Below are 24,519 nucleotides of genomic sequence, written 5' to 3' on the forward strand. Positions count from 1 at the left end.
ACAACGCACATCGAGAAATAATTCAATGAACTTTGCCTCGCAACGACCTCTGTTGGCAAAAGTTGTCCATGCTATTAGAACTCTTCCAAGGAATTCAAGTAAGGAAAACATTAGTTGGGCATATGCATGGATTGGGTGCTAGTTGCTTGACTCCAGTAGGTGTGCGGGTAGATCGCTCTGCTGTCTTAAATTGAAGCCCGAAAATGTTTGAAAAACAGTAAAAGGTAAAAACCACGTTTACAAAGTCCTCTATTATCAGCCCTGCCCACGCACAAATAATTCGTAATATTGATGAAACGCCAATAAAAACGCCAACATATCACACTCTTTGCTGCAGGCGCCTCGTTGCATGTGGGGCCTCCGGGTTTTACATAACAGTAACAATTATCAAAATGAAGGAGAACAGCTATGTGCTGACAAAAAACAGTCATCGTGAGATTTGAACATGGCCCTTAGTTTTGAACGAGTTGTTACTATTTTAACTGAAAACATCTAGTAAAAAGGCCACAATTCATGGATCTGTTAAAAAAAAAAAACTTATTCTGGTAACCATTTTTCTTTTTGTACCTTGGCTATTTGTTGTGCCCCAGCAGCTCCCTTGAACTTGCAATAGTTTGTGGATTGACATAGTACAACCCACAAAACTGTCCATTACACCACATACATTTTATGCAAATTTGAAGAAACATAATTCCCGCAAGACTTACCATCCAGTAAGCCCCTACTCGTGCAATGGTTAACATTTGCATATGCAATGATTACTCAACCAAACAAATCACCCGCTCAAATGCTACATATAAACATACTGCACTTCTCATTTATGCGAAGAAACTTTTTAGTTGAAAATACATTTTGTCCTCTGTAAAATCAGTGGTGCCATGGGGTCTAGCTACAGCCTGCCTGAACTTGTTTTGCCATACCCCTTCATTATTAGATTGGCTTAAATTGCTTTTGGTAAAGGAAGGGGTGGTATGATTTCTGCTGTGTAAAGTTGCGCAGATAAAGGAAATAATAGGAAACACAGCTAATAAATGCCAAACTGGAGACTTTGTCTTGATGTCCTTTATTTTTAGAGTCCAATATGAACAATTAATTTTGTGTTTTGTAAATGAGCATAGCATAGGAACATAAAAAGGAGGCTATACCATAATCATGTTGTTTGTTTTTCAAAACTTTATACCAAAGTGAGCTTTTGATGTCAAAACATGACCTTGTTTATTAGTAACACTAAAGAGATAATGTCCAGTTGTATCTGAGAAGAATGAAAGGAAATTAAAAGATTGAGCATTATCAAAATGAGGTGTTTATTTATTCACTAATTTAAGGATACCTTATCATTATTAAGATATCCATTTTTGTCAGTAGAGGACAAAATTGAATGTTCTGAGTGTAATTGTCTATATATATCTCATACTAATAAAAAGCAAAATAATATGCATCCGCTCAATACATCTTCACCTTTTCTATTTCTTTTGGATAGGTAAAAACAAAAGTTACCTAATATACAACTGCACATTAAGTATGGTATGATTAGTAACTGTACACAATCCCTTGTACAACAAATATTGATAGTATTCTCAAGCAATGTGATTACATCATTTCGTGAAAATTTGTTGACAAGTTCAAGGTAGCTCTGATGAGTTATGTCAACTGTGTATTGCATCTTTATTGTCTTGTAAGTGTTCTTTTTGAGGAACAATCATAGTTTTGACAATGGGTTCATATGATCGTGCCCATTGTGGTATGATTTTGCCATGAACACGCCATGATCCATATAATCCTGATAAATGCTTCTCAAAAACAATGTACTCTAATACATCTTTAGGAATATCTTCACTGCCTAGCATCAGACGTCCAAAGCGATCATAAATGGCAAGTATCTGCAGAAAAAGAAGAAAAAAAACCCTAGGTTACTCAGTCTTTGTTAATTGGCTATTTATAAATACCTCAGACAGTTGCGCTATTCCTATTGGTGGAGAGCGAGTCACATGGAGGTTTTTAAACGGTTGATAATGACCAGTTGGAGCTCTGTTTATAACAGGTTATAAAAAATAAAATAAAAATAATAATAATTTGGGGGGCTAATCATCCTTACTCACACCTAAGAGATGAATTGTGACGGACGCAGCTACAACGTGTTCGAGAAGCAGGCATGCAAGGGCGCCATTGGCTGCCAGCCACATCAACCCATTATGACCACGGAGCAAAGCCAAAGATCGAAAGTATTTGATTTTCACCGAGGGAGGAAAACCGGATGGTCTGGAAAACCCTCGTGGCACAGCAGAGAACCAACGCACAACTCACATGGCCCAGGCCGGGAATCGAACTGGGGTCACCTTGGTGAGAGGCGAGCGCTTTACACACAATTAAGCCAACCATGCCACGCGCAGTTGTGTTGGCAAACTACGCACAGTCTTGGTGCAAGATGTTTCTTGTTATGGGCGCTGCGAGCTCCGAGTTGGCCGCGCTGTGTATGAAAGGAAAACGAGAAACGTCTGGCACCAAAACTAACGTGCACGAAGCATATCCGAAAAACTGTCTCAGTCAAACAAATGCAACACACATACGTACAGAGCTCATACAAGGACGTCGCAAAACAGATAAGTTTGACAGAGTTTCTTACTTTACTATAACTTTTAACCAAAACGGCATTTGTGAATGGGAATAAAAGAGTAATGACTCGTTCTTAAACTGCCGTTTAAAACCTTGCAGGGTTGTGGCGGTGTGATTAAGGCCGTCGACTTCGGCTCGGCCTTTATCACACAGCAACGTGTCATCCTTGCAAATGTGGAATCATTTTAAAGAGGAACACCTCAGCTTTTCATTGATATATAACTTAATACAAACTGAGTAATAAATGATACAAATATACTTTGATTGAAAAAAAGTTTCCTAACTTTTTGTGAGCAGTTTACATGTAGTTGAATTTGTATGGGTTTACCTGTTTAGTATGCATTCTAACTGTGACTTGACCGTATAGGTTGCCTTTGTCAATCATATCTGTACAACGAATGTGAACCACTCTTGGCTTTTCAATGGATTCAAGAAATTTCCATCTTATTGTCTTGTAGCGGAAACCCTTCACCATTTCCTATAATAAACAGGTAGTTCAATACAATTAAATGATGATTCCATCACAATTAAATAAAGTCACATACAGCTGTACACTGTAGCTATATTTTAATGCTGAAATGAGCATCCACAAACCGTTAAAATAGACACTCTGGTAAATGAAAGTGAGCCAGAAAGGGAAAATATTTGGGGGATTGTGGTTTTGATTATCAGTCATTTGGCTCCTAGTCAGAGTATGTCATAAGATATTTATGAAGTCTAAATCAAAATACAGTAACTTAACAATAATCAGGAAATGTGTTATTAAACAATGAAAAACCAACAATAAAACTAAAGTGGCGGAATCAATAAAGTCAAAATCCAAAAACAAAGACAAATTATGACGAACAACCAACAAAATGGAAACCAAGACAAATCCCATCTTCTTTAGATAAAAGACTGGACAAACTAACAAATACCAAATGATTGAGGGCGGTTCTCGAAAGCTAAAGACGGGAAGCGAGAACTATCAATGTTTTACACAAACTATCAATTTTGGAAAACTAAGAGACTAAATGAAACACAGTGCTCTCCACAGACTTTTTTTTTACATAATCAAAATGGCGCCCGTCAATATGAACGTGAAAGCAACAAATGCTTGAGTCAAAACCTTTTCTTAAAAATAATGTTCAAAATGCGTTAAAAACTTCGTTAGCAATAAAAACGTTGAGATTCAACGATCGGTCAGCTTTGCCCTGCATTGTGCGCGCCCTCAATCAGCGAAAGTTTTACATGTAAAGTTGAACGTGCTTCAAGACTGTACATAGTACCATTCTACAGGCGTGCGGCAAACACTATGTGGCAATTCTTTCTCATTCGTGAACGTGCGTTCTATGTTGGAGTCTATCAACAGCCAATCACAACGTGCAGACTGTTTATGCACTATGCATGCAGTGGGTATTTCCATTGACAGAACGTTTGTGCGTGCTGTGCGTGGTGTGGTGGATCACAGGTATATAAACCATGTGACGGTGTGTACATCGTGTTTTAACGTTTGTTTACGACCGCATTTCCGATGCTTTAGTTTTAGAGTAGATGATGGCTTGTCAGGTACTCGTTTGTACAAAATGCAGTCTAAAATTAGCCTGTTTGTCATTTGTTGGGCAGGGTGGCCAATAATTTTAGGAGGGCGGCCAATTCTTTGGCAAGGCAGCCTAAATTTAAGGAGGGGGGCCTGCCCTCCCAATTTACATGTGTGGAGAACACTGAAACATAAGGTTTGTAGTTTGTTCAATTATCACATCTACCTCCATGCATCTACGGAGAGAATTGGTGATAGATTTGAATATGTCTTTATTATCTTAGTATCTAAAGTTGGTTTAGATAAGTCTTGCATTTTTCTCCTATCTGACTGAATGTTGGTGGTGGCATTGGTTGAACCTGACATGTGATTAAATTCATAGAACCCAAGAGAACACCAGAAAGCTGTGTTGTGTTTGTCTTTCTCACCAATAGCAATGTAATAGTAGCCTGATTTCAAATCTAAGCTCCACTCATGACATGCAACATATTTTCAATCTGAAGTGAGCATTGATCCCAAACAGTATGTCTCTTTTACCAATCTCTTTCTGTACAAGAACAGAAGCAAAGTGGCTCTCCTTTGATGATACCTTCATCTTCAGGTCTTTCAGATGCTGTCTTGCATCGGCTTAGTCAGATGAGGGAATACCTGGGCAGTTCTTACTGAAAGGATTCTTTTCAGACACTTTATTTTGTGTGAATCCAATGTGAGTGTAGTATTTGGAGAAAACTTGACCATAATGATGCAAGATATCTGCCTATTATCATGACCTTCAATCCCAACAGACCTATTATTTTTGTTTTTTGTTTGTTTTTAGAATAATTTATTTTCCTTTCCTCTCGTTTATTAATTTATTTGTTTATTTATTTATTTATTAGTTTATTAATTGTTTGATTGTTTGATTGATTTATTCATATGTCTCAATCCATTTATTGATGTAGGAAAAGGAGATTGTTTAAATTTTTCGTTGCTTGCTTGTGTTGTATTTCTTGGCGTCCAATGGTCCGATTTCATCACTAATCCAACAATCTCGGAGACCACCGGCATTGAGGACTTCAGTCGACTATCTCCCGGAGACGTCATTCCCTCTTTGGCAATGTCAGACGGCTCCCAGAGGATACACCTGCCCATGTGGACCTCAAGCTGAGCAACAACACTCGGGGAGGATCCCTACCCAGCCAGACTAGAACAGACCAAGAGGCTAACCTCAAAACACCTGGGTGTGTCAGCTGAAAGCAGACTTCGAGTCGGCGGCACGGCAGCTGTGGCAATCCGCATACGATCACATTGGTTGAGCGGCTCTACAGCCCCCATAATAGAATCAGGGAATGATGATGATGTTATCTATCCATATTCTTTTTAACATGTACTCATTTTTTATTTTTTATTATTACTTTATATCTATACTTTTTAACTAACTATTGAATAATATATATTTATTAGCTTGTCTAGTTTCTGGTGTTTGTTTTTGCCATGCTCTTGTTGTAAAGATTAACCTCTTTTTGTATCAAATTTGTTTTTGTTATTTTAAGCTGTGCTTTGTGTATACAGATAAAAAAATTATTCTAAATTATTGTTGTTTTCCAAAAAGAGAGTATTTTATATGGTGTCTTTGCCTCCCTATGTGACTGGATTAACAGGCATTTGAGCTACAGTGTTTAATTATACTGTTGAACATGCACGAGTATCCATACGTCAAAGTGACCCTTGACCTGTTATGTTAACGACAATGGATGTCCCAATATGGCGTTGTTCAGTTAACTTCAACGTGTGTCTTTGTCCAGTCATTAAACTGTGTGAGATTTTGATTGCACACTATGGCCCCAGACGCCTAACCATCTCAGAGAGATTCAGATTCTACAAGAGAGACCAACAGAGTTCAGAGAATATTGCACAATATGCCATGACCCTACAAAATGTGGCCAGTACCTGCAAATTTGGTGTTTTTAGATGAAGCTTTGCGTGACAGATTAGTGTGAGGTATCCGTAGTGAGAACACCCAGAAATCATCTTCTCACCAAAGATGGCCTGAGCTTCCAAGGAGCCATCGACTTGGCTAAAACCCTTGAAACAGCTGTGAAAGACTTACGTGAATTAAAGGGCAGCATGGACACAGCTTCAGTTCGTGCACTACACAGGAAAGCCAAGCAGTTTACAAGACCACACACAGTCAAACGACAAACAGCAACAGAATGGGAAATCATGTTTCCGCTGCGGTCGAGATACCAGTGACAAGACATGCTCGGCAAGTGGACAGAAATGTAATTACTGCCGCAAGATTGGCCACTTTGCATCAGTATGCCGGGGCAAAGCCAAAAAGTTGCGATCATTGCAACAAGATCCAACTGAGCCTGAGGATGACAACTAAGGAGATAGTGATTTCTACGTCAGTTCTGTACATCGAACACGCACAGACAATGTAGACCTTGACGTGTGGAAACAGTCCATCAATGTAGAAGGTCAGATGATACACCAGATGTTGGACACCAGCTCTGAAGTGAAAATTTTGCCCACTGATTTGTATGACTCACTCAAGCTACGTGACTCAACTCTGCAACCAACGACAACAGGCCTACAAGGCTACTTTGGTGGCAAAGTCATGCCCAAAGGCCAGAAAAGGTTGTGTGAAATGAAGAACAAAACATATTCACTGATTTTCAAGATTTTGGATAAAGGAAAGCCAGTTCTCAGCAAAGAAGCCTGTGAAACCCTTGGTTTACTGCAGCGAGTACCGGTATATACAATGATAAAGCCAGACGGCTCATTCGAAGGTACTGGATGTCTGCAGGGCTCACCAGTTCATATCAAGCTGACAGACACAGCCACACCCTACTTTGTGACAGCTCCATGTCGTAGTCCATTGCCAATGCTCCCACAGTTGAAAGAGGAAATGGGGAAAATGGAACAGGGCATCATCAACCGAATCACAGAGCCAACAGATTGGTGTGCACCAATTGTGATAGTGCCCAAGAAGAACAATAAAATGAGAGTCTGTGTTGATCTTCGTCAGTTGAACAAAGCTGTGGCAAGAGAGCCCTTCACACAATCCCTACACTTGAGGAGATTTTGGGGAAAATCGGAGGAGTGCAAGTTTTCTTAATTCTTGACCCCAAACATGGATTTTGGCAAGTACCACTGGACAGTGAAAGTCAGAAATTCACCACATTCATCACTCCATTAGGGAGTTTCTGTTTTACACGCCTACCCTTTGGCATCACATCAGCGCCAGAAATATATCAGCGCATATTGAGTGACCTACTCGTAGATCTTGAAGGAGTGGTTGTTTACATGGATGACATTCTCATCACTGGTGGCACACAAACAGAGCATAATGAACAACTGAAATCCGTGCTTAAAATACTCCAGGATGCTAGTTTGCGCCTCAACAAGGAAAAATTAAAGATCACACAACAACATGTCAACTTCCTTGGATTTCAGTTTGATAAAGATGGGACCCATGCGGATCCATCTAAGATTGCTGCAACTGTGCAAATGCCACCACCTACTTCAAAGGAGGAAGTAAAGAGACTCATGGGGATGACAAATTGGTTGTCACGATTTATCCCACATGCATCATCAGTTGCTGCCCCAATTACGGATCTGCTGAAAGATAATGTTCATTGGATATGGGGAGTTCAACAGAAAAATGCATTCAGACATCTCAAGACACTCCTGACCAAATCACCAACGCTTGCATACTATGACCCGAAGAAACCAACCATGGTTAGTGCAGATGCAAGTAGCTATGGTATTGGAGGATTGCAACAACAGAGCGATGACAGTTGGAAGCCAGTGGCCTACTGCTGGCGAACCTCGAGTCCTGCTGAAAGGAAGTACGCACAAATTGAGAAAGAGCTTTTGGCCAGCATATGGTCATGCGAGAGATGTTATGTGTACATACTCAGAGGACTACATGTCATACAACAAACTGACCACAAACCACTGGTTTCCTTGATCAATTCAAAGGACCTGTGTGATGCATCAATTCGTTGCCAACGTCTACTGATGTGCCTAATGAGATATCACTGTACCGCCTAAGCTTGGGCGATATTGCTTTTATTATCCCCGATATATCGTCAAAAAAGTATCGCGATATTCGATTAAATCGCGATTTATTTTTGAAGTCTTAACTTCTGACATTTTACTATGCCTAATTTTTATGCTGCAACATTCTAAACAAATCGAGGTATGGATCTGTGAGGTGTACTGTCTACCCATGGTGTTGTAGCTCTATGAATTACACACACATAAAGTGTCTTTTAAAGTGTCTACTGCGCATGACTGTTCTTACATGTGTGTATATCCTGCCCATTTCATTCTAGCTAACCAATAAGCATCCATAATGCACATGGGGTGACCTCTCATTCATAAAACGGTTGTGGATGGGTTGTGGTTTGTGTAATATGATCCCACTGTGGTCTGCAGTTCGGCGGTGATGCGGCGCACAAGGCTCCCACACAGGGGAGGTAGTTGATACATTGTGTTACTTCTGAAGTGTCTGTGGGAGGCCGCCTGGGCGCCTAAAGTCTTTGATGTTATTTTTTTTCAATTGGGGAATCTTTCGGTTGGTTCTGGGACTTTATATTTTTTTTTTAAACAGATGTTGTGGTTGCAAGACGTCTCAATTAGGGAAGACATTGTGATACTTCATCAAAACCACGATTTGCCGATAATTCGCTTAACAAAAAATCAAGACGATAAGGTAATCGTTTAAGAAATGGTATTGCGATATTTTATTATATCGAGATATCGCCCAAGCTTAGTACCGCCTTCTACACACCAGGTTAAACCACCAAACAGTGGCCAACATCAGATGACAAGCTCGTCGAAATTGCTCATGAGACTGAACAAGACAGCCAACTGGTACTCGTGGCATACTATCTTAAGAATGGATGGCCAAAGTATGTCAAAGATGTTGAACCGGATGTCAAGAGATATTAGGAAGAACAAGACAAAATAAGCCAAGTCAACGACATTCTCACCTATGGTGACCGCATCATCATTCAACTGAACATGCGACAAGAGATGCTCGCAAAACTTCATGAAGGTCACCACAGTGTACCCAAAAGCCGACTTTGTGCATGTCAAGCCATTTGGTGGCCTGGAATTGGAACTGATATTGCTCAGTACACACAGCTATGTGAATTCTGCAGAGACAACCCGCACAGAGCAGAACCCCTAATAACAACACCCTCGCCTCAAAGAGCATGGCAATGCATCGCGTGCTTACTGAAATGAATGGCAAGGAGGTACTTGGTAATTGTTGCCTATCACTCAAGATGGATCGAGATTCACTATCTCCACAAAACATCTACCGCAGTCATCAATTTCATTGCTCATTACGGAATTCCAGAGGTAGTCGTAACCCACAATGGCCAACAATTCCTTGGAGAGTTTCAACAACTTGCAAAGGAATACTGCTTCACCCACATCACTAGCAGTCCACACTATCCACAGTGGTTTTTTAAAAGTTTTTTTGATGAGCGTCGCCAGGCACACAAGGCCTGAAGGCCACTTCAAGGTGTGGGCTAAAATTCCTTTTTTTTCGAAGGCCGTTGCCACCTACTCCGAGGGCTGTAACAGGGTTACCCCTTTTACAGTCCATCTGGATGTAGGCTTGGGTATCTTCTATCCGAATCCTGGCCGGCAGTGCAGAAAGCACTACCTCCTCAATTTTATGTAGCAAGTATCACGGCCGGGATTCGAACCCACACTCTGCTGATCAAACACCAGAGCTTGAATCCGGTGCTCTTAACCGCTCTGCCATGACACGCCAAGTTAGTATTTGTGAGACCCTTTGGTTTTGGGTGTCTGTTAGCCTCTCTACAGCTGCCTGATATTGTTTTCATAACTAAACCTCTGGTTTGAGATCGCTGACAAAACACATGTACCATAATTTTAAGACTGCTGGACTCTTTGGTAACCATTCTCAATTATAACGTGCAAATGTTTTGATAGTGCTGTATTGAAAAAATAGAGTGACAAGTTGCGGGTAAGAAAGAGTAAAAACAAACGACAGGTTTGTTTCTTTCTTGGTGTTAGTTAGTACACTCAACATTAAATTTGTGGTTGTTGTTTGATTTCATAAAGTGGGTCAATGAAGCAAGCTAATGTACCATACACACAAGATAATTATTTTAACTATTTAAAATTGTGATTACTACTTTTTGCCATGTCCCTATTGGGACTACATAGATCCACGACTTTAGATTTGTGTATTAGATTCTTTTCATAAATGAAAAACTCACTGGGAAAGATTTCTCTGTAACCAGACTGTGAAGGATATTCTTGTCAAAACTGCATTTTAAAGAGAGAAAGAAAAAGAAAGAAAATAATAGCAAAACACAACTTGATTGTTTACACAACATACAAATACTTTTGAGGTTTTATAAAAATGTTTGACAAGATAATGTAAAATTCAAATATCAATCAGAATTCTTGTTCCAGAACTAAATCCCATCCTTAAAGTTGCACTGAGCTTATTCTAAAAGAAAAGAACACAATCCTTTGTTTAATTATGAACAAAGTCTTAGTACATTTTACAAATCTTTGCAGCCAGTGTTTATGTCAAAAATGATTGAATCTACAGCATAACAAAAAGGAAACATAAAAAATGACAAAAATACTTACTCTTGCAAAGCATTTTGAGCATCAATTAAGATATTTTGAGCCTTCCATGCAAACTCTGCCGTGGTAAATTCTGGCTCAAACTTGCGAATCTTACGCTGGTTTAGTTGAGTCACACCAATATTTTTCACCCTCTCTAATTGCTGCTTTGCTCCCTTTAGATTGAACAGACATGTAAACGTTAGTAAAGACATGGGAAGACTCGTACCGATGGACCATTATTGGCTGTACTTTCAATAAATATTACTTTTAACTAAAAACGGAGCCCCTTTTTATAAAGTTGAATATTGTGACATTGATTTAAAGCAATCGCACAACATCCGTAAACAGTATTGTCCAAAGGCCCACACTTCGTGTATCACAACTTATATAAAAAATAACAAACCTGTGAAAATTTGGGCTCAATCTGTCATTGGAGTCGGGAGAAAATAACAGGAAAAACCATCCTTGTTGATGCACGTTTTCGCATGTGTTTAAAATAAATCTCTCAATAACGAGAATTGATAATTGTTTTAATGTTTTCTCAAAAAGTAAAGCATTTCATGGAATAATATGTCAAGGGAAGTCTTTCACCATTACCTTCTGTATACCCTGCAAGTTATTTGTAAATCTGTGAACTTTAAATTGTTGTTATGTTCAGAAAGTGTCCTATGGCTTCAAATCATATTTGCTGTTCGATGTACCCAGTAATCTATTACAAAAGAGGTTTCTTTTGAGAGTATGGTTAGACTACGTAAACTGCCGAGGTTTGAGCAAGCTCACGCGCTGTGGATTTTGCGTTGTGCAGGGCGTGAAGTTGGGTTGTGATAAGGGAGACCGCAAAGTTGTCCGACTCATAGCTGACAGCTACCCCTTCTAATCAAACAATTTTAAGGGTGAAAATAAAGAGATTTGCAGCTTCTTCATGAGATTTTTATTGAAAATATTGGCATTAAAATCATTACAATGAGGGCAATGTAACCGTGCACAAACACATGACATCATGTGAACATTCTTGTGGAATTTTCTATTTGGTGGAACTGTGTTTACCCATACTGGCATTGTTCAGCCACCGGTGAGGTCTCATGTTACACTTACAGAATGTAATAGTCTTCAGTGATTTTGATAATTTAGTCTTTTTTTTTGCCAAAAATTGCAACAGTAATCCTGTCTTTTTAACGCACGTTTATATGCAGTATGCCATGTTTGTTTACATCTAATACCCACTATACATGTAGGTCACGTGACGCACGGAGCACAATCGGTCTATTGCTACACTATCTGGGGTGTCGTGACCAACCCGATATAAGAGCACCTAACTCCAGCTCTGGTGTTTCTGTTCAGCAGAGTGTGGGTTCGAATCCCGGTCGTAACACTTGTGTACTTAAGCAAGACACTTGACCATAAGCGTCTCTCCACCCAGGGGTAAATGTGGGCAGAGATGGTTCCTGTGATCGATTTAGCCGAGTAGCGCATTTATTGCACAAGGCTATATATACTCCCAGGGAGCTGATATGGTTTAATGAATGATTTAATGCCTAGTGACTATGGGCAATAATGTGAAGCGCTTTGGGACGCCCTTCGGGCATGAAAAGCGCTATATAAAAACTAACTTTGAAACGTTGTCTGAGCATTAAATATGCAGAAATAATATGGATAGAAAGTTGAACTGTGTTGTTTTTCAGATAAAATAATCAGTATCATTCCGCAAAAAAGGTGCAACAAACTGCCTGAAAAACCTTATGCAAAAAAATCCAACTTCCGAGTGGGGCCCGGACCCCATGCTGTAATAAATGCTTTGACTAGCAATGTCCCCTCCCCATCTTTCAAGACAGATTGACGCCCATTATGTACATTGTACCAGGCATTTATTTCAACCCAAATTTGAATATCTCTTTGAGTTTATCATCTAAGATCCTCATCATTATTCTGGAACCAAACCTACGAAGGAAAACTAACATTCTAGGACAGAAATTGCGAAGCTGGCAGTGATTTAAACAAATGCTTTAAACTATCAAGAGGCATAAGACATGTCTAATGAAAATTTCCCCATACATTGCGCCAGGGGAAATTCTTGTGTGGCCGGCCATGAGAGGAATACAAAACAACTGGCAGCTGTTACCGAATCAGGTTTTGTTATTGAACTCACCTCTGATGTTAGAGACATTGCTTTACCATCCCCCTCAGGTGGAACGTATGGCTCAAAGATGTCACCTAGTTCAGTAAGAAACAATGAAGCAGATCAAATAGTATATTTAAAAAAACATTGTTTTCAGTTAAAAGTACAAATCGTCTGCTCTTTTGTGCAATTTGTACCAGGTTCATAAGATTACTTTGGTCAATTTTTAAGCTCTTGGTAAACCTGCTTTATTGATCAAAAGTAGTTGTCAAAGTAAATATTTGGCAAAAAGACATCATTCATTTTCTGATTAAAACATTATTTATTGAAGGACATGTACCACATTCCTTTGTTGATTTTGATGGGGTTTTTATCCTTCAAATTTGTATTCTTTTTTCATTTATTGACCTTTTTGGTCATTTCAATAATGAAATTCCCATTCATGACCTTATAGTTCTGAGCAGACGTAATGTGTCTCAATTTTGCATTTAATTGTATAGATTATTTAAATAAGTAATCAAATGTCCACAGATTTGCATTAAACTTACAGGGTTTGAAGATAATGATGGAAAGCTTCCCTTCAATATTAATAACTAAGGTTCTGTAGTTTTTGAGAAATGATTATTATACTAGCATGTTAATACCCATTAACTATGTAGTCATGATATTATACCATAAACAGCATAACTGGCTAACCTAGAGTGGCTTTTAGCCTTGTTTTGGGCGACTCGCATAAAAAAAAAAAAAAAAAAAAATGTTTTTTACTTGCTAAAACCGAGACGAAAATAATTTGGTTTACTTATTTCTCAAAAACTACAGCACCTCAGTAAGTAAAACTTCAAGGGAAGCTTTCTACTATCATTATCTTTAAACTGTGTAAGATTAATGTACATGTAAATCTGTGGACATTGTGTTTTGTGTAAGAAAAAATGACATAGACCCTTTTAAAAAATTATAAGATTGATAGAGATCAGAATTGGTTAAAAGGTACACAGTCATCGACTCCGCTCCTCTTCAGATTTGACTAGCTCTCCATTCCTAGATCCAAAAGGAAAGACAGAGATAGTGCCATCGCAGTCCCTGCACTGCGCTTGAGAGAGTCTGACAGAAGCTGCGTCAATAGCTGTGTTAAAACGCATCTTCAATGCCAAAAGCTTAAGAATTATTTGAGCCCCCCCCCCAATACATTGCTGGATGCGCCGTTGGAAACAAAAAAGGAACAGCTGTTTGACTGATGTCATGCAAAATAGACGGATACCGAAGATTCAGCGTGCATTAATTATCATCATTCATTGGAAAACTGTAATAATATAAGTAAAGAAACTCAAGGACCACCACTTCAGAACTTTACTCAGAATGGGGATATACTCAATCTCATTCATTATCATTCCAGGAATGAATAGTTACCAATGGCCCCTATGTTTGACAAATCTCTACAATTATTGAAATGTGCATACTGTATCTCAGTTTGATCCCATTGCCCTCAACAGTTTCTTCAGGAATTGTCTTGTTTCCAATTGAAGTAACTACTACTCATGGCTTGAATTTGACACTTGACCTCCAGTGATTTTAGCGTTGGGCAAGTAAACTTAGAACAGAACAAGTACGGTGATTTTTGAGCTGCTTTACATTTGACACAGCATTATAATACAGTCATGTGTGAGATATTAAACGTGCTCAGAGGTACCTGTACAAGTAATTGTCACTTGACGTTCCGTGTAGGAACGGCCAGGCTTGATTCCAGATTTCTTCAATGTTTCAATTAACATCTTCTGAGGATCTTTCTTGTATTCCTCTTTCAATTTAAGTCTTTTTTGATCCTTCAGTAACAAACGCCCTTTCTTGGTTGCTTTTGGTGGATTTACTCTGGTTTTGTGTCTGACTGGAACAATCCACGGTGCCTTCTTGCATGACAACGTTGGTATCTGCAGTTAAGAAAAACAAAAATAGTAACATGTACTTTTAGACATCTGCACACAGTGTAGGTCTTACAACAACTGAACCAGGTACTTATGAAACAATTTAAAAAAGCAAATCTTGTCATTTAAGCATGTAAGAAGCCTACTTGGAGGTTGGAGTATCGTGAGCCAAAGGTGTAGTGCACTGAACTCGGGTTTTGATGTTGTCTGAGTGTGGGTTCGGTTTATGGAATTCCAAGTTTTGACACTCATGTCCTTAAAAGCAGGACACCTGACCATAATCGCTTCAGACAAAGTAGAAGGTCATTGTTAAACCAGATTGTAACTAAAATAACACATCTTTTAAAAAAAGACGTTATGTGTCCTAACTTAGTGCTGTAAAATAAGAGTTTTGAAAGGCCTGTGATAAAGATGAGTGTACATACTATTATGAATTAACCTGCACATGAACATTGTACAATTTGTGGAACAGTGCCTAGGCACTTTCTAATACCCTCTCTCTAATCCGTCCTACCCCCCCCCCCCCTCTAACACACACTATAGTTCTGTGCTTCTTGTAGTTTTGCCTTTTTGTTTGATCCCTCCCTTTCTATCAAGAACTGCACGTGACAATTCAACAGTTTTTGAAAGTGTGGCTTTCAATGATTCTCACTCCACACAGAAAAAAGCTTCATATAAAATGACAAAAGCTAAAGCTTTTTCTAACATTTCGAGTGCATTCCAGTGCTACTATTACTATTTTTATTGTATGTCTTTAAAAACATTGAACACCATCAAAATGTTTTTTATTGTGGTCATACTGGGTCTGATCTTACGATTTGCTTGCACACGGCTACTTGTATGGTTCAACTCTTCCCTTTATAAATAGCCCACCTTATACCCCAGGCGTTACCATAATTTCCTGCGGGATGCTCAGCGGACAAGACGCAGTACCCAAAATTTCAGAAAAAATATTTTCGGGTATTTTCGATATACATGTATCGACAAACGTTACGACCCAGTGTTCCTGGCAGTGGCTGCTGAATGTGCCATAGCACCTTGTAAACCCTCAAGGTGCTACATAATTGGGTCTCAGAACTCACAACTTCAATAGCTTTCTGTTTAGATGTATACTCTAAGCACCTTGCGTGCAATATTTAAGACCTTAAAGGGGAGCCTTTACTAAGCTTCTAGAAGTAGTTAAGAAGGCCTACTTCTAGAAACTATAAGGCTCCAAGTATCGTAGGAGGTACTGTTTTCAAGGTGTCCCTTAAATTATGGCAAATCATGGCACTGTCTGTGCGCGATGTAAACAGTCCCTAGATACACAAATTTTGGTTTTATTTGCCAAGCAAAGAGACTCCTCTCCCTTGACCAAAACTTAGAAACACGTAAGGCTCCACTGGTTACATGCACTTGTAAATGCAACAAGTTTGGTATTTTAGGCATTTCTACAAGGTACAAAAATATGTCATAATGTTGAGGCCATATTAAAAAAATTGCCCACCGAAAAAGTTTCGTCAAAAACTATTTCAATTCAAAATTCAAGATGATCAAATCATGTGACTGAACATTCTGCTGAGCATTCAGGCAAAAAAATACAGAGGCATGCTTAAACAAGCCATGTGCCTTATATTATTTTCTAAGATTTTTGGAATTTTTTTTTAACCCTTGTATCAATATTATTATAAATATTAAAATTTAAAAATCAGCTTGGTGATTAAATTATCAATTTTTATTTTTACGCTTTATATTTATTATAAATATTAAGGGGAAAATTCAAAAGCCGATAATTATTCACACTTTTTATTGATTTTTGATTTTTTTTCTACCATTGTCATATTTAGAATGTCATAAAAAATACTGTGAATAAAATGAAGACAACTGCTGGCTATAGAGTCATACAAAGAGTCTCACAGAACACTTGCAGTCACTGCAGATATTTCTTCCATGGCTTCACCGGGAAACCATTCTTTCTCTTGTTTGCCTTGAAAACAGGAAGAACTCAAACCAAATGGGACCAGTTAAAGTCATTGATGAAGATTGGTGTGTGATGTGAAAACTTCAATGTCCATCATAAATGATCAAGTTTTAATTTAGGTTTGTATACTTTTATATAAACAAATACACACACTTATAGTATTGTACTGAGCGCATATAATTCACGTGCTCGCGGATAATAGTCAAGTGTCTCCACATTGCCTACCAATCAGGAGGTCTTTGTCACAGAGCAAATCAGACAAAAACATTTTTATAACCTGATGAGTTTGGCATTAGTGGTATTTTGGTTCCCTTCTCAACAAATCAGGTACCTCCATGAACAAATCCATAGTCACCGTCAATATCCGCGCCGAGCTACTCGACCAATGGCTCGTAAGAGGCTGGTATAATATCCTCCTCAACAATAGTTATTGGTTCTTAATAGCAGAGGAGACTAAAAAGGCTTGAATAGTCTCAGCCAATATCAGAGTTTATCCGACTGACTGTAAAAGGAAGAAAGTAAACATCTTTGCTTTGTTGAATTATTTGTTGCTTTGTTTCCAATAACGCTACGATTTTAGAATCTTGGACCCTTTACTTATTGATTGCGATTTATGGAGCGTCACTGTTGCAATATGCATCAAGTTGTTTATTGACCTTTGACCTTTCGTGTGTTGCATTAAACGTTCCCGGATGTTAGCTTAAACCAGTGACTCGTGTCTACAATCTTATGCACCTTAAATCATTGTTTACTAACTAAAGTATGAAGCATAGCATATTGAAACATGGTGGCAGCGGTGAAGTATTCATCATAGAACTCTAAGTTACGCTTTTCTATAATGAAAAACTGAAGAGAACCCGTCCAGGATAAAAGCAAAAAAGGACAACCGATCAGTCCGTGAGCCCATCTATCTACATGCGTCCGTGAACCACCGTTCTGCACTACACTACACTCGACCGTGGATGTGTACGTCGCCCATAAGTTGTAGTTTAAACTCTTAAACCGTGTTGATAATTAGCAATGTTGATAGTCAACGAAAACAACAAAAGTGACGGGAAAGTGATTGTACTTAAAATAGTAGGAAAACGTACAAGAAATATGCAATCTGAATCTCACTGAACTGATGATAAATGCATACCTTCCTTAGTACTTTCACTCATCATGCTAAAAATAACACACTCTCGACTTGTGAGAGGGCTCCCTTCATGAACATTGTAAACTACATCTGTACCGCTCACTGACATCTACGCAACTGACTAGTGCTCGTATCTACGTTGCTGTTTTGGCATAAAAAAAAATATTAAAAAAATGGCTTGTGCTAAACCCCTCACCCATGTGTCTCCCCCACCTCAACTAAAGCTCAAAGAAAATGCAATCGAAGAGTGGAAAATGTTTAAACAGATGTACTCCAACTACTGCACTATAACTGAACTGAGCAAACATGACAAGGCGTATCAAAATGCAGTATTCCTTCACTCTATGGGCCCTGCTGGGGTAAAGATCTTCAATAGGAGACTTTCCAACGCTAGGCGGCAGCAGACATACCGGGTAAATTTCCATTGTTTACGTAGTTCTGAACATGCGCATAATTCTGAGAACAATGGATTGTTTACAAGACAGCCTACTTCGTGACCAAATTGTTCTCGGGATCCGTGACTCACACACACGTAAACTGCTGCTACAGAAACGCAAACTCACTCTAAAGATGGCTCTTGACATCTGCAAGTCAGCTGAAGCAACCACATTTCAGCTGAAATCCTTTGGTGAAACCGAAACTGAGGCTGTCCACAAAGTTAGTGACTGGAAAACTAAGAAGGATACATCAGCTAAACACACAGGGAAACTCCCCACCATCACATGCAAATTCTGTGCTCGCAAACATCTGAGAAAAAAAGAACTCTGTCCTGCATGGGGAAAAACCTGTAGCTTATGCAAACGAGACAACCACTTCAAGCAATGCTGCAAGTTCAACAAAGAGACACGCAAAGTTCACGCACTAGATGACGCCCACGTGTATGGCTCTAATGAATCATTAGACTCTAGTGGCACTGAATCCATCAACTGTGTAGAGATTGCTGTCAATGCTGTAGAAAACACCAAAGATGCTCTCTTTGCTGAAATGATGCTTGATGGCAAATCAATGAAGTTTCAAATAGACTCAGGAGCTACCGTCAATGTTATGCAAGGAAATATGTGACTGAATCCACAATTCAACCACACAACCTCACACTTAAGATGTACAACCTGTCCACGCTAAAAGCTGTTGGCAAGACAAAAGTCATCTTGCGCAACCCCCAAAATAAGAAGAAGTACAGGGTTGAATTTGTGGTGATTGAACCAAACTCCTTCACTCCCCTCCTTAGCCGCAATGCTGCTGAACGCATGTCACTGATCACGGTCAACTATGACAACTTCAGACTACTACACTCAGTAAACGTCACATCCACTGAAGGCATTCTTGCAGAATATGATGATGTATTCAAAGGCAAACTTCCAGGTTCACTTCCAGGTTCTCTACCAGGACTAGTCCACCTCCACATTGCAGAAGACGCAAGACCAGTGCAATGCTCACCTAAGAAAGTACCAGTGTCACTAAAACACAAAGTCAAGACAGGACTAGCACAACTGGTTAAAGATGACATTCTTGCACCAGTTGATGAACCTACTGAATGGTGTAGTCGCATGGCAGTGACAGCAAAGAAAACCTCGAATGATCTGCGATACTGTATCGATCGCCGTCCACTGAACAAAGTACTACAAAGAGAGTTGTACGAATTGCCCGTTATGGAAGACATCTTACCAGAACTTTCCAGAGCTAAAATTTTCTCTAAACTGGACCTCCGATCTGGATATCTACATTGTGTGCTTGACAACCAGAGTAGTCTGCTCACTACCATGATGACACTGTTTGGCAGATACAGATGGAAAAGACTCCCATTTGGTCTGAAAGTCAGCTCTGAAATATTTCAGAAACGCCGCCACCAAGCGATTGCTGACCTTGACGGCATTGAATGCGTTGCCGATGACATCATTGTTTTTGGTGTTGGCGATACAACCGATGAGGCAGAACAGAGCCACAATGCAAGGCTAAAACAACTCCTCCAGAGATGCAGAGAAAAAGGCATCAAACTCAATGGAGAAAAATCTGAGATCAAATCTCAAAGCATCACCTTCCTAGGACACGTTGTCACCAGTGAAGGTCTAAAAATTGATGCAAAAAAGGTTGAAGCCATCACCAAAATGAGTAATCCAACCAACCCCGTAGAAGTACAACGACTCCAAGGAAGTGTCACATACTTGGCCAAATTCCTCCCAAGATTATCCGAGGTATTTGAACCAATCAGAAGACTCACAAGAAAAGGTGCAGAATGGCAGTGGACTGAAGAACACAACAGAGCAATGTCTGATGTAAAAACACTGGTTACAACTGCACCAATACTGGCCTACTACAATCCAAAGAGAGATGTAACCATACAATGTGATGCCAGTAAAACAGGTCTCGGTGCGGCTATCCTACAAGAAGGAAAACCAATTGCTTATGCAAGTAGGGCATTGACCCCAACCATGCCAACTGAACAGAGATATGCCCAAATTGAGAAAGAGGCTCTTGCAATCGTGTTCGCACTTGAACGATTCCACCAGTACACCTTTGGTCAAAAAAATCTAGTTGAAAGTGACCATAAACCGCTCGAGACAATTGTCAAGAAACCACTTCATCGTGCCCCAAGACGTCTCCATGGCATGCTGATGAGAATGTTGAACTATGACATAGAAATTCTCTGGAAGAAAGGCACGGAAATGCATCTTGCAGATATGCTGTCCAGATCCTACCTACCGTACACTGATGGATCAGATGACTTTGCTCAGGTCAACCTGGTTGATAGCCTTAGCATGGGACCAGACAGACTACGACAAATAAAAGAAGAAACGGACAAAGATGAATCACTGCAACTACTGAAAGTGGTGATCCAACAAGGGTGGCCCGATGAGAAAGACTTCCTTCCATCCCAAACACTACCTTACTTCAACGTTCGTGACGAACTCTCCCTTTCTGATGGTCTTGTGTTCCGAGGGGAGCGCATCGTAATACCAAGCTCACTCAGGAAAGAAATGATAAAGACAGTTAACAACTCTCATCTTGGTGTTGAAAGTTCCCTCAGGAGAGCTCGTGAATGTCTATTCTGGCCAGGCATGTCTGCTGAGATAAAGCAGTTTGTATCAAAGTGTGATGCTTGTAGATCATATGAGACAAAAAACCAGAAGGAAACACTCATGCCTCATGATCTACCAACCCGCCCCTGGGAGAAAATTGGAGCCGATCTTCTAGAGTATGATGGTAAGGACTACCTAATCACTGTTGACTATTTGTCCAACTTCTGGGAAATAGACAGACTCCACGACCTGACCTCAAAAACTGTCATAAAAAAGTTGAAATCTCACTTCGCAAGATATGGCATACCAAACTCGGTAATCAGCGACAATGGTGGTCAGTTCACGTCCGATGAGTTCAAGAAATTCTCCAAAGTTTGGGATTTTGAACATTTCACTATCTCCCCCAAACATAGCCAATCTAATGGTAAAGTGGAGTCTGCAGTGAAGGCTGCAAAAAGACTACTGCAGAAGTGCAAGAAAGCCAACTCTGACCCATACATGGCACTTCTTGAACTGAGAAATACTCCAACTCAAGGAATCAGCAGCAGTCCTGCACAAAGACTGCATAGCCGAAGAACCAGAACCCTTCTACCCACATCTAACAGCCTGTTAGTACCAAGAGGAAGAGACATCATGGAAAGTGAGCGAGCCAAAATGAAACATCTACAGAGAAAACAGTCGGACAACTACAACAACATGCAAAAGACTTGCCATCGTTGGCAGAAGGAGATGTTGTACGACTGAAACCATTCCGCTCTGGAGAAAAACAATGGCCACGGGCTGTTGTAAGCAAGAGACTGGACGAGAGATCCTACGAAATCGAAACCCAACAAGGACAGACCTTGAGACGCAATCGTGTTGACCTGAAGAAAACGCGTGAAGAACCACCAGTAATGCATGGTCACACAAACATGAGACACTTGCATGCCCCGACCCCCACTGACCAATGCATTACAAAACAAACCATCCTACCACCACAGAGTCACCCAGACCCACAAGTATCTGATGGATCTGGAACACCGAAACAACCCACACTGAAACAACCCACACGCATCCCTCAAATGGAACACCCCCCAGGAATGCATCAAACAATTGACCCAAACCCTCAACAAGAGACAATTGAACTGAAAGACTTGCCAAAAACCAGATCTGGTAGAATGATCAAAGAACCTAGCAGACTAAAGGACTATGTTAAATACTGAGAACTGAGTTCAAAGCAAAACAAGATGCTGTTCGCAAATTGACAACAGTTGCTTGAGTTTATATATCTAAAAAAAAAAAATTTTGGTTCAAACCCAAAAAGGCGTTTTAAGCAGATGAATGCCTTCCACAGTTGAGAGGGTATTTTGGTTTCTCACTAAAAAAAAAAAAGTTAGGAGAAATCCCTCATTTTGTTTAACTAGAGAAAACAAATTGTTTCTCTATTTTTCCACCTGTTTTTTTTGTTCTTCTTTGGAGAAAACATGATTTAATGCATGTCTAAAATAACTTGTTTTTCCCAGTGTTCAAGTTGGAGTTAAATTGTTGTGGCTTTCAAAAATGCTCCTTCCTCAAAAAGAGGAGGATGTTGCAATATGCATAAAGTTGTTTATTGACCTTTGACCTTTCGTGTGTTGCATTAAACGTTCCCGGATGTTAGCTTAAACCAGTGACTCGTGTCTACAATCTTATGCACCTTAAATCCTTAAATCATTGTTTACTAACCAAAGTATGAAGCATAGCATATTGAAACAGTCACGTCCCACGATACATAGCGTTGTTAAGCACTAATTAAAGCGAGTTTTCGGAACGTGCTGTGTGCCACAAATCTATCTACTTTTTAAACCACCGGGGGAGGGGGGGGGGGTAAAAGCGTTGTCCTCTTTTTAGATTTATTGGAAGTACGAGGTCGCAGGCCACTTTCAACCGAAAGTGATCCCACTGCGACCTCCTTCACCATGCTTTATACAGCACGGTGACTTACTGAACATTGATGCAAATTTGTTTCGGTTTTGTCCTGGCACCCAGCCTCTTCAACCCACCCTGCGCGGCAATGAATGGACCGATCCGGAGAACCATGCTTAGTACAACACGAAAGTAACCCGACCAAAAAGGGCGGATCGAATGGCGGGTGGGTGGTCAAGGGGGCAATGAGTGAACCAAACCGGAGAACCATCTGCGGAACACTGTCCAATGAGTCACCACTCAGAAAGATTTCTGAGCGGTCTGGTAACAACATCGACCAGTGGTTGACACACGGTCGCCGCCCAAACTTCCTCCAATCAGATGACTCGTAAGTGGGAGTTTGGGTCGGGGTTTTGTAGACTTACAACCCGACGTCTGAAACCACACAAACGTGTTGAATTACACACACACAACCGTGTTGATTTCCACAAGGATGCCATGCCATGCTACTGGACCTTCTAATTTCGGGTTACGCTTTTAATAATATAGATAATAGGCTCACACACAGCCGAAGCTCCGCCCCCCTCTGGGAAATTTTTTACTCTTTCACTCGGGATCTGGTAAGTTTTTGTCCTTTTTCTTCAAATTATTTCCTCAATGGTGTTTTGAGTGATATGGTAGGATTCATTAGACATTGAGGATCAAATTCGTGTTCCTAGAATTTGTGTCATTATTTTCAAAAGTGGTAAAAATGGAGCAAATCTGCTGACTAGCTGTCGAAATTGTACGTTTTTAACCATTTCGCCCTGCACACATTGCGGGAGCTTCGTATTATCCGGCCTGTGCGGCCATCGGGAGGAGTGTTACGTTATCGCAACTATTTCATTTCATGCTTGGTTAGTTAAACTTGTTATAATTTCAGAACTGACTCCGCGGCAGTACAGTTAATTACGGTCCTATAGTATAAGCTAAAGTAGTTAGTAGTCCAGTCTAATTTCTATACCATCCGCCCTGGTAATAGTTAAAAAGCAGGACAGTTCTTTTCAGAACTGAGAAGTCTCCCGAACCTCCGATTATCTACTCCACGGCAGTAGAATAAAGCAAGACAAGACAGTTCCCCAAGAACAACTATACCTGGCAAGTAGATACACACCTGGTGTTACCGCAAACCAAATATATACATTGATACCTCACCATGCAATGCCTCAAATCCTATATAATAAAATGAGTATATATATGCAATTATTACCTCACATGTTGCTGCGTATTTTATGCACAAACGACCACGATAACATAGGGAGTTCATTGTCTTTACAGACCTATAAATTACGTAGAATTATGACCACGCTTACTGAGCATCTACCGCCGCCATATGTGTGCATAACCGATCCCTTGTACTTGTTGTGTGGATTCTACTGATAGCCGCTACAAACAGCGACCTCTTGTGATCAAACTTCGTCCTAGCTTGACTAGCTTGACACAGCAGGGTCGAATTGCCATGTGTGATAAAAACACGTTGCGTGCATCGGACGAGTTGGTCTATATCAAGCGTCTGTAACCGTTTTTTACAAATTGCATATGGTTGGAAAGATGTTTGAAAAGTAGAATACAATGATCCACACAAGTTTGCCTCGAAATTGCGTAATTTTCCTTTTACTGTGCGAACTAACACGGTCGGCCATTAATTATGGGAGTCAAAATAATTTGACTCCCATAAATGGCCGACCATGTTAGTCGACGAGGTAAA

At 39.9% G+C, this 24,519-nt stretch overlaps 1 protein-coding gene across 1 annotated transcript; it reads right to left on the bottom strand.

Annotated features, from left to right (window-relative positions):
* Positions 1-1,025: 1,025 nt before the first annotated feature.
* On the bottom strand, positions 1,026-24,188 carry LOC117288148 (39S ribosomal protein L45, mitochondrial-like). Its single transcript, XM_033768858.1, has 7 exons — positions 24,022-24,188; positions 14,545-14,782; positions 12,888-12,952; positions 10,763-10,914; positions 10,381-10,429; positions 2,942-3,091; positions 1,026-1,880 (listed from the first exon to the last, which is right to left on the bottom strand). Exons 1-7 carry the CDS (start codon positions 24,076-24,078, stop codon positions 1,647-1,649), a joined length of 945 nt encoding a protein of 314 aa, XP_033624749.1. The 5' UTR covers positions 24,079-24,188; the 3' UTR covers positions 1,026-1,646.
* Positions 24,189-24,519: the final 331 nt, after the last annotated feature.

The sequence above is a fragment of the Asterias rubens genome, chromosome 3, assembly GCF_902459465.1.
Source record: "Asterias rubens chromosome 3, eAstRub1.3, whole genome shotgun sequence".
Taxonomy (NCBI): Eukaryota; Metazoa; Echinodermata; class Asteroidea; order Forcipulatida; family Asteriidae; genus Asterias; species Asterias rubens.

Excerpts from the sequence above, each read along its gene's own strand:
- LOC117288148 (XM_033768858.1), bottom strand. The coding sequence starts at position 24,078 with ATGAACTCCCTATGTTATCGTGGTCGTTTGTGCATAAAATACGCAGCA. Across the intron at positions 14,783-24,021 it reads AATACGCAGCAACATGTGAG|ATACCAACGTTGTCATGCAA; the intron begins GTAATAATTGCA and ends TCTTAACTGCAG. Across the intron at positions 1,881-2,941 it reads TTAGAATGCATACTAAACAG|ATACTTGCCATTTATGATCG; the intron begins GTAAACCCATAC and ends CTTTTTCTGCAG.